Source organism: Lissotriton vulgaris, chromosome 2_1 (assembly GCF_964263255.1).
Source record: "Lissotriton vulgaris chromosome 2_1, aLisVul1.2, whole genome shotgun sequence".
Classification (NCBI taxonomy): Eukaryota; Metazoa; Chordata; class Amphibia; order Caudata; family Salamandridae; genus Lissotriton; species Lissotriton vulgaris.
The window spans coordinates 767,021,961-767,038,161 of NC_141687.1; the positions used below are offsets into that span (position 1 = coordinate 767,021,961).

The 16,201-nt window shown below is 45.7% G+C and overlaps 1 protein-coding gene across 7 annotated transcripts in view; it reads left to right on the plus strand.

Annotated features, from left to right (window-relative positions):
- The window catches only part of UBR3 (ubiquitin protein ligase E3 component n-recognin 3), a 2,118,328-nt gene that overhangs the window by 1,541,041 nt on the left and 561,086 nt on the right, over window positions 1–16,201 (plus strand). For all 7 annotated transcript variants that reach the window (XM_086956098.1, XM_086956102.1, XM_086956099.1 and 4 more), the window contains one exon: window positions 8,144–8,280. In XM_086956098.1, coding sequence (XP_086812224.1) covers window positions 8,144–8,280 — 137 coding nt within the window. The remainder of the gene's footprint in view (window positions 1–8,143; window positions 8,281–16,201) is intronic.

Sequence of the window (16,201 nt, forward strand, 5' to 3'; positions counted from 1 at the left end):
GCGACTGACCTTTCTTCATCTGTCGTGGGACAGCTTGTTGGCCGCTTCTGTGGTTCTACATCGTCGACTGGGCTCCACAATTGCTTTATCAAGACCGTTGTGCTTCAGCAAGTACCTCTGACAAGTAGTAGCATTGTGCTCCTGCGCCTCCTGGACACCTCCAAGTGGTTTGGACTCTGTCCCCTTTACTTTCAGCTACTTCTCATCCAGAATCCACGTTTGGGTTCCATCGAGCTGGTCCGCGAGTCCCTGTAGCCGCCGGACTTCTAAGATCCTCCATTGGCTTTTATGGGCAGTTCCGACACCACTTCATACCTATGTACCCAGGCTCCCTGGTGTAGGTATCCTGGTTTCCTGGGTATCCACTGATGTGGTGGCTCTCCAATTTTCCTTGATCCAATTGGTGTCTTCAGGTCCTTTGGGAAGGGTGCTGTAATTAGAAAATACCAACCGTGACTTACCCTGTGTTATCCTTTGGATGTTTGACCCGGTGTAACCACTCTGCATCCGGGCGCCTTGGGGCCACTAGCTACTCACCTTTAGTGGTTTTGTGCTTCACCTGGGCTCCTCCATCCATGGGTATTTTTTATTTTTCATTGTACTGAGTTTTATATAGCGCGAACTTGACCCGAAGGTATTGTGTATCAGAGCTCTTTACATGGCATCAATTGCGTTACATGAGGACACATTCATGTTTTTTGTTAGGCACAGGGAGATGAAGTGATTTGCCCAGAATCACAGGAGGTTCAGCATCTTTGCCGAGACTCGAACCCAGTTCCCCAGATTCGAGGTCGACCGCCCTAGCCATTAGGTCAACTCCTCTCCCCAATTATTCTTGTTTTGGTGCTTACCTTTTCTACCACTGTCTTAGTATATGGTTGCCCCCCACCCTTCCCCTATAGGGCTCCACGTGTTTTTCTATGCTACGTAACTGTTTTTGAAATATTTCTTATTTATATTTGATATCTCCGGGTAGGAGGTATACCAAGTTAGCTCCTAGTATTGCGTAATAAATACTACAGTATCTGTATAACCTCTTGTGTAGTTCTTTCTTGTGTGAAAGCCGGCTCATGGACTATGTGGTTAATGCACCCGCTTTGCACCCTTCTGAATAAGCCTTAGCTGCTCTCCACAGCTACCCATTGAGAGCTTTGATTATCGGGGACCTAAACACAATCACTATCACTAAGGATTGCCTGGACTAGTGCGCAGTGCTTCACTATAGGTGGACACTATATATTGAGCCAGCCTTCTACACATTCAACAAATCCACTACCTATGGGGCACTGCTTAGGTATCTGTTCATAAGGTGAGCAATCCGCAGTTAGAAATATCCATCAGAAGACCATGTTATTTACCTTTGGCCACCCTCTTTCCGTTGGATATTCTCTCTAGTCGCATATTCGTCACTGACCCTTCCACCTCCCCATTATGTGGAAAAGAGTCTCCTAATCCATGTTAATAAGATATCATTTTAGATATCTGCATTCTGGCACAATCTGATGCCTAAGACTCAGCGTCCGACAGCAAAGACCGATGTCAGAAAGAAACTGACTTCAACCCTCGGAAGTGGCGACTATATAGGAGCTCTGACTTCGCATCCGGGTTGGAACAGATCCCACGCGGAGCCACATGACACCGCCTATCCATGAATGAGAGTATTGCAGAAGAAAATTCTTTGGATACAGTCTGGAGCCTGTTGGTTTTCACATGATGGTGAAATCTAAAGGTAGCTATAGCCTCCATCAGAGAGATAAAGGTAAGTAACTTGTTCATCTAGGTTTTTATAGCGTGTAAAAAATGGTGAATGGAGAAAGCTTCTTATTTAAAAACGTAAAACAGCAGAAAGCACATTTCTGATTGCATGAATACAGGGACTGTCTCATGCAATGTTTTTATTTGAAGCGAAAGCAAAAACAAAAAATTAAATTCGTTTTGTGTAAAATTATTGCTCTTCCAATCTCAGCCTATCAGTGACTTTCAGAATGGTATATATATATATATCTTTCGCTAACTGTTTGCTTAATGTACCAAGTGTGAGCAGTTGTGAAAGACAAAGAAATGATTTTGCTTGAGAAGAAAATCTATGACCGTCCGGAAAAGCCTCACTTGCAGATCATTGTGTCGTGAGGTAAAACAGTATGTTATATGTATGTTGGGATTTCACAGTGATTACTTGCCAAATCGAAGTTAACATTTCACCAGTAAGCGGGGCTTGTGCCAAGTAGTGATTCTTTGTTCATACTAACGTTTGCTATTATGGAAAGTTAGAAAATGTACTGCAGAGTGTTCATGAGCGTGTGGGAGCTGTTGATAATAGCAAAGCTGTTATTGCTATATCTAGTAAACGTCAATCTACTTATCTAGTAAGATTATCTAGTCTAAAGTAAGATATAGAAACCATGCTTGAGCAATTATGAGTTTGTATACTTCATGTTTTTGAATGTTTTCAAAGGGGTTTTAAGTCTTCTTGCTTGGAGAGCTCATTCGTTGAAAATAATGGGTAGACTATTGCAAGAAGCGGATATTGTAGGTCTGCATATTGTTTGACTGAGCATGACTGAATACGTTAAAGACCTTACATACATGATTGACAAAAGCATCAACCTTGTGTTAGAGGGGAAAGTGTTTTACGATTCTAAGCCAGAGAATATATCTTCACATTGCAGATTTACATTACTTCATTACTGTATAGTCCCATAGTAGAAGCTGGATACATTTTATATTCCCCATAGTAGAACCTTTATACATTGGTTATCGTAATAGATCCAGCATACATTATGTATCCCCATAGTAGAAGCTGGATACATTGTATATCCTTATTGTAGAACCTAGAAACATTTTAGATCCACATACTAGAACCTGGATACATTGTATATTTTTTTATTGTATCTATCACAATATGTGTTATGTAGTTTCTTTGATTATATGCTTATGGATCAATGTTTTTAATGTATTTTATTTATCATAATGTATAGATATGATCTTAACAATTGTATCTACAAGTACTTAACTATTGAAATATTGGGGAAAATATAAAATAAATATAAAGACAAATTAAAAAACATTTCCAAAAAGAATTAAAACAAAATGCATACATAAATTAACTTTGTGTATAGCATCACCTGAAATTCTGAGTTTCTAACTATTTATCCATACATGTACATGTGGAACTTTATATATTACAACTTTATATCTCTTTACTATTTTCCATATACATGTATACCTATGGAGCTGGGTATCCATATATCTATTGATTTACTCCTTATTTAGAAAAAAACTTAAATAAAAAAAGTAAAACTGTCGCCAATTCTCTAGTCTCATCCTATACCTCTACCTTTTTCAATAAATCCTCTACCTTCACTCTGACTTTTCCCAAACCTCATTGTACTACTAGATCTGAAAGAGACACATTAGTGATCGATTCCTTACCTTAGAATATTCCCCAGGCATCAGACTGGATCCGGAAAGTCTTTTCTGCTTAGCAGTACCCTTGCGTGCCGGTAGGTGACCTTGTGCGGCTCTGCGTCCGCCACTGGCATCGTAAGCACCGGGATGACGTCACGGAGACTACTTAAGCGCCACCCATGCGCTCTACGTCGGTTCTTTCTTTTTCCTCGCCAAAAGTGCAGATCCGGAATTGAGCACATACCTCGGTCATTTTTTGACCACTTTTTTTGAGACTTTTGTCTCTTTCTCTTGTCTCCTAGTGCACGTAGGGATGCCCGGCTTTAAGTCTTGTGGGTCGTGCCGCCGTAATATGTTGGTGGCGGATCCCATGATGTCTGCCTTGACTGCCTGGAGACAGACCATGACTACCGGGACTGCCGTGCCATGGCTCGATGCATTGTGGGAGCTGCGCCGTAAGTTGCTGGAGGTCCGGCACTCCTCTCACCCCCGCACCGGGTCTAGGGGCCGGTCGCGAGACCGGAGCTGTCGCTCGTTGGGTTCTAGGTCTTCACATTCAGATTCCGGTAAGCGACGCCAAAAGAAGACTGGGTGCAGTTTATCCTGCCCCGGTTTTTGGACCATTTCATTCCGACCTGGGATCGGCATTGGGATTCGAACTGGGATCGGCCCCGGCCAGCGCCGCTCCCGGGGCCACTGGCCCCCTCTCCGGCCCTGCCGCCGCGGCTGGCTCCTTCTACTCCGGATCCGGATGAGGACTGGGACGGCTCCGAGGACCCCCTTGCGCAGCAGGGTGACTCTGAGCAGGATTGGGTGGATGACCTTCAGGATGCAGTTGAACTTGATGTGTCTTCGGACCCGGGGTTTGCCTCCCCTCCACCTACCATGGAGGAGGGCGCTTCCTACACTATGGTGCTGCGTCGAGATGCAGAGCCTCTCCATCTCGACCTCCCTATGGTGACCCCATAAGACCAACCTCCTTACGGAGGTGCTCCAGACGGCCTCTAAGTCGTTCGAACCGCTGCTCCCTTTCAATGATGCCCGTACCTAGGTCCTCTTGAACACTTGGTTGCGGCCGACCTTGGGGTGCCGGTGGATAAGAACGTCGCTAGGCGTCATCGCCCGGCGCCTGGTGATCCTGACTTCTTGACCACTCGCCCCATGCCTCAGAGTCTGGTCATTCAGGCCTTGACGTCGCAGAGTGTCTTTCCCACGGCTCCACCGGATAAAGACTCTAAGAAGCTGGGCCAATATGGCAAGAGGTTGTTCTCCTCGGCCAGCTTGGGGTTGCGGTCGGTTAATACCGCCTGCTTATTGAGCCGTTACTCCCACGCCATGTGGGATTCGGTGCCAGAGGTCCTGCCGCAGTGTTCTGAAGAGGTCCAGGCCGTCCTTTCCCAAACGATTGGGGAGTGCAAGGATGCTGCGAAGTTTGCCATCAGGTGTGGTCTGGACACGGCTGATTCTTTGGGCTGGGCGATTTCCACAACTGTGGCGTTGCGGCGCCGTGCCTGGCTGCGGTCTACCGAGTTCTCGCTTGATGTCCAGAGCTCGCTCATGGACATGACCTTTGATGGCTCTCGCCTCTTTGGTGACAAGGCGTACAGTGCCATGGAGCGCTTTGAAGACTGAAGACTCACGAGCCACAGCTAAGTCTTTGCGTCTTTTCACAAGGAGCCCGACCACGCCTGGGTTTTGTTCCTTTCGTGGCCAGGGTAAAGGGGCCCAAGCGCACTCCTCCACAAAGCCTGCGCAGAACCTGCCTCAGCGTGGCCGCGGACCTGGCTTCCGCATGGGTGGGTCTGGTAACCAGCGGGCAGGTCTGTCCACCTCCATGCCTGCTGCTTCCTCCTCCAAACCTTCCTAATCCGAGCTTCAGGGGGCACCCAACACTGGTAGGAGGCAGGTTCCGTCACCACCTCTGTCACTGGTGCGAAATCACATCGGACAAGTGGGTGCTGCAGATAGTCTGCCAAGGCTACTCGCTCTCCTTTCTGTCCTCCCCTCCTGCCATGCCACCTCTGTACCCCGGCATGTCGGGGGATCATTTGGCTCTTCTCCGTCAGGAAGTCACAGCCCTCCTCGCCAAGTGGGCCATTGAGTACGTTCCCGATCAGGAAGTAGGGAGTGGTCGTTATTCCCACTACTTTCTGGTCCCCAAAAAGGAAAAGGGGGGCCTGCTGCCCATCTTCACCCTTCGGGACGTCATTCGCTTCCTCCGGAAGGAGTAGTTTAAGGTGCTGAGTCTGGCTCTGGTCCTGACTGCCCTGGACCCTGGAGACTGGATGGTAGCGTTGGACTTGCAGGATGCTTATTTTCACATCCCGGTCCTGCCGGCCCACCGGCGTTACCTGCGGTTCAAGGTAGGCCAGGAGCATTTTCAGTTTGCCATGCTCCCCTTCAGCCTTACCAGCGCCCCTCGGGTGTTCACGAAAGTGATGGCGGTAGTCGCAGCTCATCTGCGCAGGTCAGGGCTGTCAGTCTTCCCCTACCTCCACGACTGGCTGTTGAAGGCGGGCTCACCCCAGGCAGTCGTCTCCCACCTCCAGACTACGGCTGACCTCTTGCATTTGCTGGGGTTCTCCATCAATGTACCAAAGTCGCACCTGTGATCCTCTCAGAAGCTCCCCTTCATCAGAGCGGTTCTGGATTCAACACTGTTTCGAGTTTATCCTCCCGAGCAGCGAGTCAAGGATATTCAGGCTACGATTCCGCTCTTTCGGCCTCTCTCCCGGGTTTCTGTCAGGATGACCTTCCGGCTTCTGGGGCTGATGGCTTCTTGCATCCTGCTGGTGACACATGCCAGATGGCATATGCGGGCTCTGGAGTGGGACCTGAAGTTCCAGTGGGCACAGCATCAGGGCAACCTGTGAGATCACGTCCAGATTTCGGTGGGTGCTGCAAGACAGTTGCCATGGTGGCTCACGAACCGTGATTGGGTCAGTGGCATATCCCTCTCCCTTCCTCATCCAGAGCACCTATTGGTGATTGGACTCCCCTCCTGGGATGGGGTGGCCACATGGGAGAGGCAGAGATCAGAGGCCTCTGGTCTCCGGCGGAGTCCCGGCTTGATATTAAACTTCTGGAGCTACGGGCGATCCAGCTTGCACTGTCTTGACTTTTCTGATGTGCGCTCCCTTCGAGCCTCTTCATAACTGTCCTTTACATCTTCTTACTCTAAAGACGGCTTTCCTGGTGGCTATCACCTCTGCCAGAAGAGTGAGTGAACTCCAGGCTCTTTCTTCCACACCTCCTTTCCTTACTGTTCATCCGGACAAGGTGGTTTTAAGGACCCGTCCTTCTTTCTTGCCAAAGATGTCACGGCGTTCCACTTCGGGCAGACCATCACTTTGCCCACCTTCTTTCCGCCTCCGCATCCTTCCAGGGAAGAGGAGAGTCTCCACTGTCTGGACCGAAAAAAACGTGTGCTCACTTTTTATCTGCAGTATACACAACAGTTCCAGGTGGATGATCAACTCTTTGTTGGCTATGTGGGCACCAAAAAAGGTTGGGCTGTGCTCAAGCGAACCATTTCCCGGTGAGTTGCTTTCTGCATCAAAGCATGTTACTCCTTGGCCAAGAAGGAGCCTCCTGTGGGGCTGCGTGCCCATTCGACCAGGGCGACTGCAGCCACTACTGCCTTGGGACCTAGCAGGATGTTTATCAGGCAGCTATTTAGGCCTTGCTGCTCACGTTTACAAAGCACTATTGCATTGACAGTCCGGTCCGGAGAGACTGCTTCTTTGGCTATTCTGTGCCCCGTGACTTTCTGGTGTAATTCTTTTCGCAGACTACCACCGGGGTTGGTATTGCTGGGTATGTATTCCAAGGTAAGGAATCTATCACTAACGCGGCTCTTTCAGATGCACAAGTTACTACTTGTGTAACGATATATCAGAGACATTAGTTAGTGATAGATTTCTTACCGCCCCAGACATCCTCCCCGTTCTGCGAACTGATTACTAGGGTTAAGGTCACCCCCTTTTAGGGCCTAGTTTTATGCACCAATGGTCAGTGTCTTGCATGTCTCTGCGTTTCGGTGCGGAAAGTCGTGTACAGAACTGACGTCAGCGCGCATGGGTGGCGCCTAAGTAGTCTCCGTGACGTCATACCAGCTCTTACGACGTCAGTGACTGACGCGGAGCCGCATGACGCCACCTACCGGCGTGCAAGGTTACTGCTAAGCAGAAAAAACTTTCCGCATCCAGTCTGACGCCTGGGGAATATTCTAAGGTAAGGAATCTATCACTAACTAATGTCTCTTACAGATATATCGTTACACAAGTAGTAACTTTTGCGATCTTCCTAATAGCCCCTTCTAGACTCTTCCCTCCTTTATCCCTTGTTTGACTCATTCAAAGCCTAATTTTACTACTACTATGATTTCCCAAATAACACTTTCTAGACTCTTCCCTCCTCCAGCCCTCCTTTGCCTCATCCCAAATACCGTTTTACTACTATGATCTCCCAAATAACGCTTTTTAGACTCTCCCTCTTTCATCCTCTTAAATCCAACTAACAGACTCACATGAACACCGCTTGACTTAAAAACGTATTTTTCGCTATACTGATCCACCTTAGGTTCTGGTCTAGCATGCTACTTGCCGAAAAGTGTTTCAACGCCTCGTCAGGGGTAGTAAGCAGTATATAAATACAATTACAGTTGTAAAAGCAGTTTTCTAGTTTTCAATTGCGTTTGTTCAGGTTTGTAATTAACGTGGTCCTTTTTTTGCAGTCAGAAACCAATTTAAGTAAGGAAATGGAGTCTGTTATGAAGGATATAAAAAATACAACACAGAAGAAATACACTGATTACAGCAAGACCCCTGGCTCTCCAGACAATGATTTTCTATTTATGTATTCTGTTGCAAGGTTGGTATTCTTACATTTCAGCGACTCCTTTTTTTCAAGTCCTGATTTTATTTTATTTTTATTGGAATCCGATTTAAACTGTTTGGTTTGAGGCAACTGCCCTAGCAAAGCATTATTTTGTGAAAGTAGCCAGAAAAATAAAGTCCCACCCACTTGGAAACAAATCATGAATAATTGCAGCACAGAGTAAGTAGTAGAATTAACAAATACATTATATGAATTGATGAGTTTTCCAGCACATTGTTCAAGGAATGTAGCCAGAAGGTACAACTTTTCTAAGCAGTTGTGAAAGGATACATGCAATGTAATATGATAAAACAGTAAGGTCTTTCTACTGAGGTTAACCTTTTTCAGGGTTGCTGGGATGTTTAGAAGTCATCGTCCCGAGAAAACACAGACATGAAAACATTGGCCACATTTTACATTTACAGCACAATTTTCAAATAAATTGACTTCTAATCCATAAATTTTACATCCATTACTGAAATATTCCTGGCCAGTCTGATCTTCTCGTGCATGGTGAAGGGTTCACCCCACATCCTCAAGAAAACGTGATCAAGAAATGTGGAAAAATGGAGCATTTCTCAGTTCAGCTAGCACTTTTATTTACTTCTACCCTCCAGCTCATTAGATATCCTGCCCTTTTTTCCAAGCTGATTTTGAGGTACATATTACAATTCATGATTTATTTGGGAAGGAGCAGGTTAGGCCTATAAAAAGTGAAACACAGATTATATAATCTTTCAGTAGACAACAGTACCCACGAACTGCTTAGACTGATCTTGTAGGCTCTTACATGGGAGCCACCACACAGGTTTAGACAGGAGCGAAATTAATAGGGCTATGCTTAACATATAGGCAAGACCTGAGACATAAATAGCGTTATCAATATAGAGATGGAAGTAGTTCTGCATGAACAATACAATAATAGCCTTAGTTGCAAATTACCTTTGGCAAAAAAAAAATACTATCAACATTGGTTTCCCACTTCATCCTGACATATACTTTAGGTATCTGCTCAAAATACAACATGAAAAAGTAATAATTTTGTTTCCAAATGTCAGCATTACGTTTCTGTAAATCACCCTCATTTTATTCTCCAGTGCCACCTTTTCCTTTGGTGTAAATAAACAGAAGTTCCTCAATGGCAGGCAATTTGACGATTGTGCCATCATTGCCTTTTGCTCTCAATTGCCACACTTCATTCAAAAATGTGAAAATGATTCACTACCTTCTCTTCTGATTCTCTACCTTCTCTTCTGATTCTCTGTCTACTTCATTTATAGCACCTGTCACTACTAAGCAGGACAAAACGTTTAGATCGTGCTTCCCTTAGTTCTTTTAGACCTGTTTCTCAGACAATATATTTGTGAAACTCTGCACCATTTCCTATAATTCGCCTTTGGACAGTTGCTTGGTAAAAATTAAAAAATGCTTTCAACATCCATTTTGACTTACGTTCACCATATGCAATTTCTCTCTAACTTCACGCTCTGTACCAGATGTTCGTTTCCTAAAAATAAAAACATCAGCAGATTTTTGCTGGCTTATACCACTGCTACCTTTAACCAACAGAATTATTGAGAACATTGCGAATCAGCAAATTAATTCGATTATAGAACAGTTGTATTTCTGTCCTAGTCTTCACACAGAAAGTGTTTAATATCTGCTGTCAATGACATTAGGTAATACTTGATACTGGCGTAGATACAGCCTTAGCCTCTTGGATTTTCCACTTCCTTCAACATGGTATCTCAGATCATTCTACTTACCCGCTTAGCTAGGATTTGAGTCAGTCACAACCTTTCAGCAGTGTACTTCTATTTTTGGAGAGTCAGTGTTAGATTTGGCATCTTTTGATGTGTTTCTCCTGTCTTTTTGCTTTCTGACCTCCTGGTTTTGATTCTGTTTTTGCTGGTTTAATGTCTCTGCACACATTCTCACTGCTGTTCAGTTCTAAAGTGCAAGTGCTCCTGTTGTAAATTTTGTTATGGATTGGTGTTTCCATGATTTACTATTAAGTCCCTAGTACAGTGCACTAAGAATGCTAGGGCCTGTAAATCAAAAATCTACTAGTGGGCCTGCAGCACTGATTGTGCCACCCGCAGAAGTAGCCCTGAAATCGTACTCAGACCTGCCACTGCAGGGTCTAAGTGCAGTTTGTAACTTCAATGTTATCTTGGCAAGTGCACGTGCCAGGACCTAATCTTCCCTTTTGTTACATACAAGTCGAAACTAAGGTAGGCCCAAGGCACCCCTGTGGGCAGGGTGCTGTGTATGTTAAAGGTAGGACATGTACTGGTGTGTGTAACATGTCCTGCTAGTGAATTACAATGTATTTAGTTTTTCACTATCTGTCCCAAAGGGTAGAATGGGAGTTTTACTTATAACATCTTATAAGCCTAACTTACCATTGAGCCAAGATAGATAAGTGGAGTTTTGCATGCCTGGACTCAGAATGTAAAAATGCATCTTTAAGTAAAGATGATTTTTATGTTCTGTGTTTGAAAATACCACTTTTAGAAAGTAGGTATTTTCTTGCTAAGCCCTTCTGTGTGCCTCTGCTGGGTTTTTGGATTGACTGTCTGGCTCTGGAGTGGTTGGGGATGTGCATTCTCTTCAGACGGCCACTGGGAGTGTTGAGGTGTGTCCTGCCTTTCCTGGATAAGTCCGGTCTGGGCTGAATGGACCTGGGCCGCTAGAGTAGTGGGAGGAGATTTACTTGCACCTGAATGGACCTGGTCTGCTGTGGACAATGCTATCTCCACCTCCTGCCGGGAAGCTGGGCCAGAGAGGACCAAACTGGTTTGGACTAAGCACAAACACTCTCTGCCTGAGGGAATCATTGCATTTTGAGTATAAATATTGGGGCCCAGAACTTTAGAACTCATGGAATCAAGGATCCTGACAAGAGAAAGAGCTGGAAGAGCTGCCAGGAGGAGTAGTGCCCCTTTGCTGTGTTGTTGCTTTGTTGGGCTGGGCTGTAGTTGCTGCTTCTGCCTTGGGCAGTGATAGGGCTGGACTGAACTTTCTTTACTTGTGCTGAGTATCTCCAAGGGCTTGAAGTAGAGCATGCCTCCTGCTCTGAAGTCTCAGGGACTGCAAATACTTCACCAACCTCTGGGTACCGCTTCTGGAACCGCTGTTTCAGTTGCCAAAGAAAAAGGAAACTCAAACAACTCCTTCACCGAGTCCTGGCGGCACCGCAGAGAACACAGTCTGCATCTTGCACCGCACCCCTGGTCTCCCCAGCGACGACCGACACTGCTGAGCACTGCTTGCACCGTGACCTTTGCGCACCGCACTCCGTACCACACCTCTTCACTTCGCCATCCTGGTCTCACCGACGCCGTCCCTGCTGCTGAATTTGACACCCATGATAGCATTGTGGCTGGGGGCACTGCTTGTAAGTTTCATGATGTACTGCCTCACTCCACACAGCTGTCTGGGCTGACCAATGCCAACTCCAGCTAACTGGCTCTTTTGCTTGCACCGCAGCATACCAGCACAGCGTCAAGCACTGCCTCGCCCTGCACCGTAAGCCTTGGTCTCACCAATGCCGTCTGGACAATCGTCACTGAGCCGCTGCCTGCACCGGATCGTGAGGGCAACACACCCTGCACTGCTTCCAGTTTGCAACGCAACCGCAATGGTTCCCACCAACGTGCTCGCTGCAATGAGAAAGGTACAGTTCTCTTGTCTGTCCACGCTTCCGCTGGCCCGTACCGATGCGGTTGGCTGGAACTGTTACTCTGTTGTTTTCAGCATCGCGGTAGCGCCGGACAGAGCTACCGACTTGTAGGAACTGTGTTTTTTAGATATTTCTGCAATTTTAAGGATATGTATACATACATATATATATATTATCTATCTATCTATGTATATGTATATTTTTTTATAAATTCTTTTTATTTCAACGTGCTTGGTAGATAATTTGACTTTACTGAAAGTGCACAAATCTTCACATCATGCTTTACATTTTTGTTACTTTTATTGGCGGAGGAAGCAAGGTTCAGATCATTATTATCGGCTGTTCTCTCTCACTGAGCACCTACCCCTCTCCCCCGCATCCCGCGGAAAGCCCTCCAGGACCACCAAATCTTTTCCCATTTCTTAGGACACCTTCTGCTTTTATATATTGTGCGTTCAGTTTGCTGGCACGAATCTAGATCCGATTCCTTGTCTGTAACTTTTGGAGGAGCAGCACTTCCCCAGTGATTTGCAACATTACGTTTACCAAAAACTGCGGCCAGTGTTAACCAGAATCTCATATATCTCGGCCAATCACTTCACTTCAAAAAGCTTTATTTCGACATGGTCATAAAAGCAAGTACAACAAAGCATTCATAATTTAACTACTGCATAAATCTTACAAGTCAAACTGTATCAGTGTGTACACATAAAAACAGCCATTAATCATTTCATCCTAAAAAGCGGTCTCATCATTAACACCTCCATGAAATCACATAACATACACTGTGTACAGTGGTATAGAAAAGGAATTGGGCAGATAGGATATCTAAGAAAATTGTGAAAATCTCCTATCGTATTATACTGGCGTTTGTAGTTACAACGTTGAGTCTATCGCAGTCAGCTCTCAACAACTGAAATTAGTTTGCTGCAACCTGTCACTTCCAAGTCAGTTCAGGAGCAAGACTTGGAAGTGACGGGCTGCAGCAAACTATACATCTATGAAGTCAGGCGAATAAGGACTTCAAACAGGTTATTCTACTAAGAGAGATACAATCATTTTGATTGATGCAGTGTCGCACATTACCACTATATTCAGAATTTTCGTGATTGAGGGTCTCCCAAGATATGATTTTTTATGTCCTGAGGATGGTCTCGGAAACGCAAGAATAGAGACTGAAACGTCGACGATTGCTTTTTCTACCGGATAATAAATTAGATTGTAAATAGGTAGAAAAGCTTCTGCAATTGTTGTATAGAGAATTTTTGTAGATCAATTTATTTGTATGTTCTCTTACAACGTTGTATATCTATCATGTACCCTTGTAACAAATATTAAATCCAAATACTCTTTCATATACACCCTTTCTTTTGCTCTCTTTTGTCTCAAAAAGATCACTGTTCAGTGACAAACAGAAATTAACTTAAAAAGACATTTGTCACAGTTGTTGTGCATTAACGGCATCAAATATATCAGGTCGTACAATTGTAGATATTTAAAATAATATTTGAAACATTAAGACAATTAAAACCCTTGAAGGTTCAATTACCATAACTAGTCATAGTACAGCCCCCTTTAGGAGAATAAAGGTAGGAGCTGGTCTCATTCCAAATTAGATTAATCCTGATTTGAAAATCTACAAGAAGAAACTCTGGACTTCGACGTTCTGCTCCACAGAAGACTGAAGAAATCTCCCTTGTGGCCAATGAGTGACCACCCTGCACAAGCAGGCACCATCAAGCGTTCCAGCGGTTCACTTTGTCGTTTTCCCTGGTGGATCCAGACTTCAGAGCCCGACGAGACCCGGACTTCCAGACCTCTCCGACCTCTACCTACATCTGCAGCACAGCTGAGATCCGTGGGTGCGACGAGACACGTGGGACCGGCCATCTTGGAGAAACGGCACTTCGCTTCCAGCATGACTTCAGAGGCATCCTCGACGAAGTGCTTTGTGGATTGTGAAGCCCCAGCCCCGAGCAGCTCCTGCACAGGAGATCAGCCCTCCAGCATCCACAAGATCTGAGTGGGGCCCTTTTGCTTGACTGCTGCTCGACGCGTTGTCTGGTCACTTGCCGGCTGGCTAGTGGCCTCCTAGACGATGATCCATGACATCTACACCGCTGGTCTGGTTGCTCCAGACTAGCCCCTGCTTCCCTGCAAAGGAGAAGCACCCTGGACCCTCCTGGTCCGCACCAGACGCCTTTTCCACTCACCGCGTGGGTTGCCTTTGCCAAGGCCTTTTGACGCCGAATCCGGAACCAACACCTTCGACAGCGAGAGCCTGCGTGGGAAAGCTCGTGCCTCCATCCTGGTCGTCCAAGACACCTCCTGGTCCACGTGGCTGCAGAGTCAAGCGTCCACTCTTCACCTGATCGCGACAACAGCATCTGGTTCCTTCCCGGTTCCACTCCAGTCACTGGCTAGTGACTGTGAACATTGTCCCCTCTGCTTTCAGGTCTTCATCTTCCTCGATCCACCCTTGGGTCGCTCCGGACATCTTCCTTCTGGCCGCCTGCAGCATCTTTTCTTCAAGGCTCCATAGACTTCAACGCGGAAACCCGACACACTTGACACCTATGCACCCGCAGCCCGTGGGTGAGGTAACAAGAGCATTTCGATGCTCAAGGGTAGATTAACTCTCCTAGTGTCCAGATTTCCAGTCGTTTTAGTCCTCGCTAGTCGGAACTGTCTAATACTTACCTTTTCGTAGTTTGTACTGTCCATTGACTTTGTTACGCATCTCGCGTGTGAGTCCACACTCTGCACACGCGTCTCGTGGGCCTCCTTCTACTTACCTAAAGTTAGGGTAGTGTAATCCCAGCAAACCTACAGCCTCTGGACAGCTCCATTCCTTCTATCGATTTCCTTATACCATTTGTTTAGTATATGGTTTGACGTGCCCCTAGGGCACCATTGTAATTCATGCAACTTAAACATATTTTTCCTAAGAGTCTTGTCATGTGCTTAGCCCTCTGATCTCATAAAGAGTTCAGAGGTGTTTGTTAGTTAATAAATATCTTGTTTATTTTCATAACTACCTGTGTGGTGTCCTTTCACTTGGTATTCAAGGGGTTATATGTGGTAAAACAGCTGACTTCACATGCCAAAATAGTTTAGCCTAAGACTGCTTTGCCATGCTACCATTAGGATAGCTGGTCTATAAGGTTGACTTACAACCAATCACCATAAGGGTTGTTTGGACTGATACAAGGTGATCACTAGAACTAGTGAGCATCATATATCAGGCCAACTTTTCACATTATATATCTGTATTACTGGGCTAACTGGTTCAGTCAAGGACAAGCCAAATTCTTTGCTTAAGGCACCCGCTAGCTGTCTAAGTTTTAGTGCCAATTTTTTGATATGGGATCTCCATTTAATCATTTTCTCCATGGTGACACCCAGATACGTAAATGCATCAACTTCCTCTAGTGCCACTCCCTCCATGGTAATTTTCCCCTTGTATGATCGATGTTTGTTAAAAATCATAAGTTTTGTTTTGTCTGCATTGAACTTAAACCTTCTAAGTTAGCAGAACTCTTCAAACAAGGCCATTGCCCGCTGTAGCCCGCTAGGAATCTTAGAAATGATAAGGGTATCGTCCGCAAACATAAGAATTGGGACCTTGGAACCAGCAAGGGACGGGCATCAGTAGGTGTTGAGGCTAAACATTTTGCAGCCTCATTAATACAAAAGGAGAACAATGTGGGTGCCAAATTTCCCCCTGGACGCACTCCCTTATCGACCCTGAACAAGTCCGTGATTTCTCCCCGAGTACCCCAACGTATGTGAGCAAAATTGCTCTCATGAAGGCACACTAAAAAAGTTAACAAATTAGCCGGCATACCTAGATTCCGCAACACCTCTCTGTCTCCTACGAGACACTAGATCAAAAGCCGATTTTATCGACAATAACTGCGTATGTGCTGCCTTCACAGCGCACCACTGTTCGCCAGTATATCAAAATAAATCTAAAAACTTGGTCCACGGTACTAATGTGGGCCCGAAAGCCAGCCTTCTGAGGAGTTAAAATGCTGTTATTATCAACCCATTCCTGAGCCTTTTCCAGAACAAGGCTTGCCACCACCTTCTGGATGGAGTCGATTAGGCTAATGGGCAGGTAATTCATAGGCTCTGATCTGTCCCCTTTCTTGTATACTGGAATAATCTCGGCCCCTTCCACGAATCGGGAATGGGGGCGCCTTGAGCCAGACCATTTGCTAGCAGTGT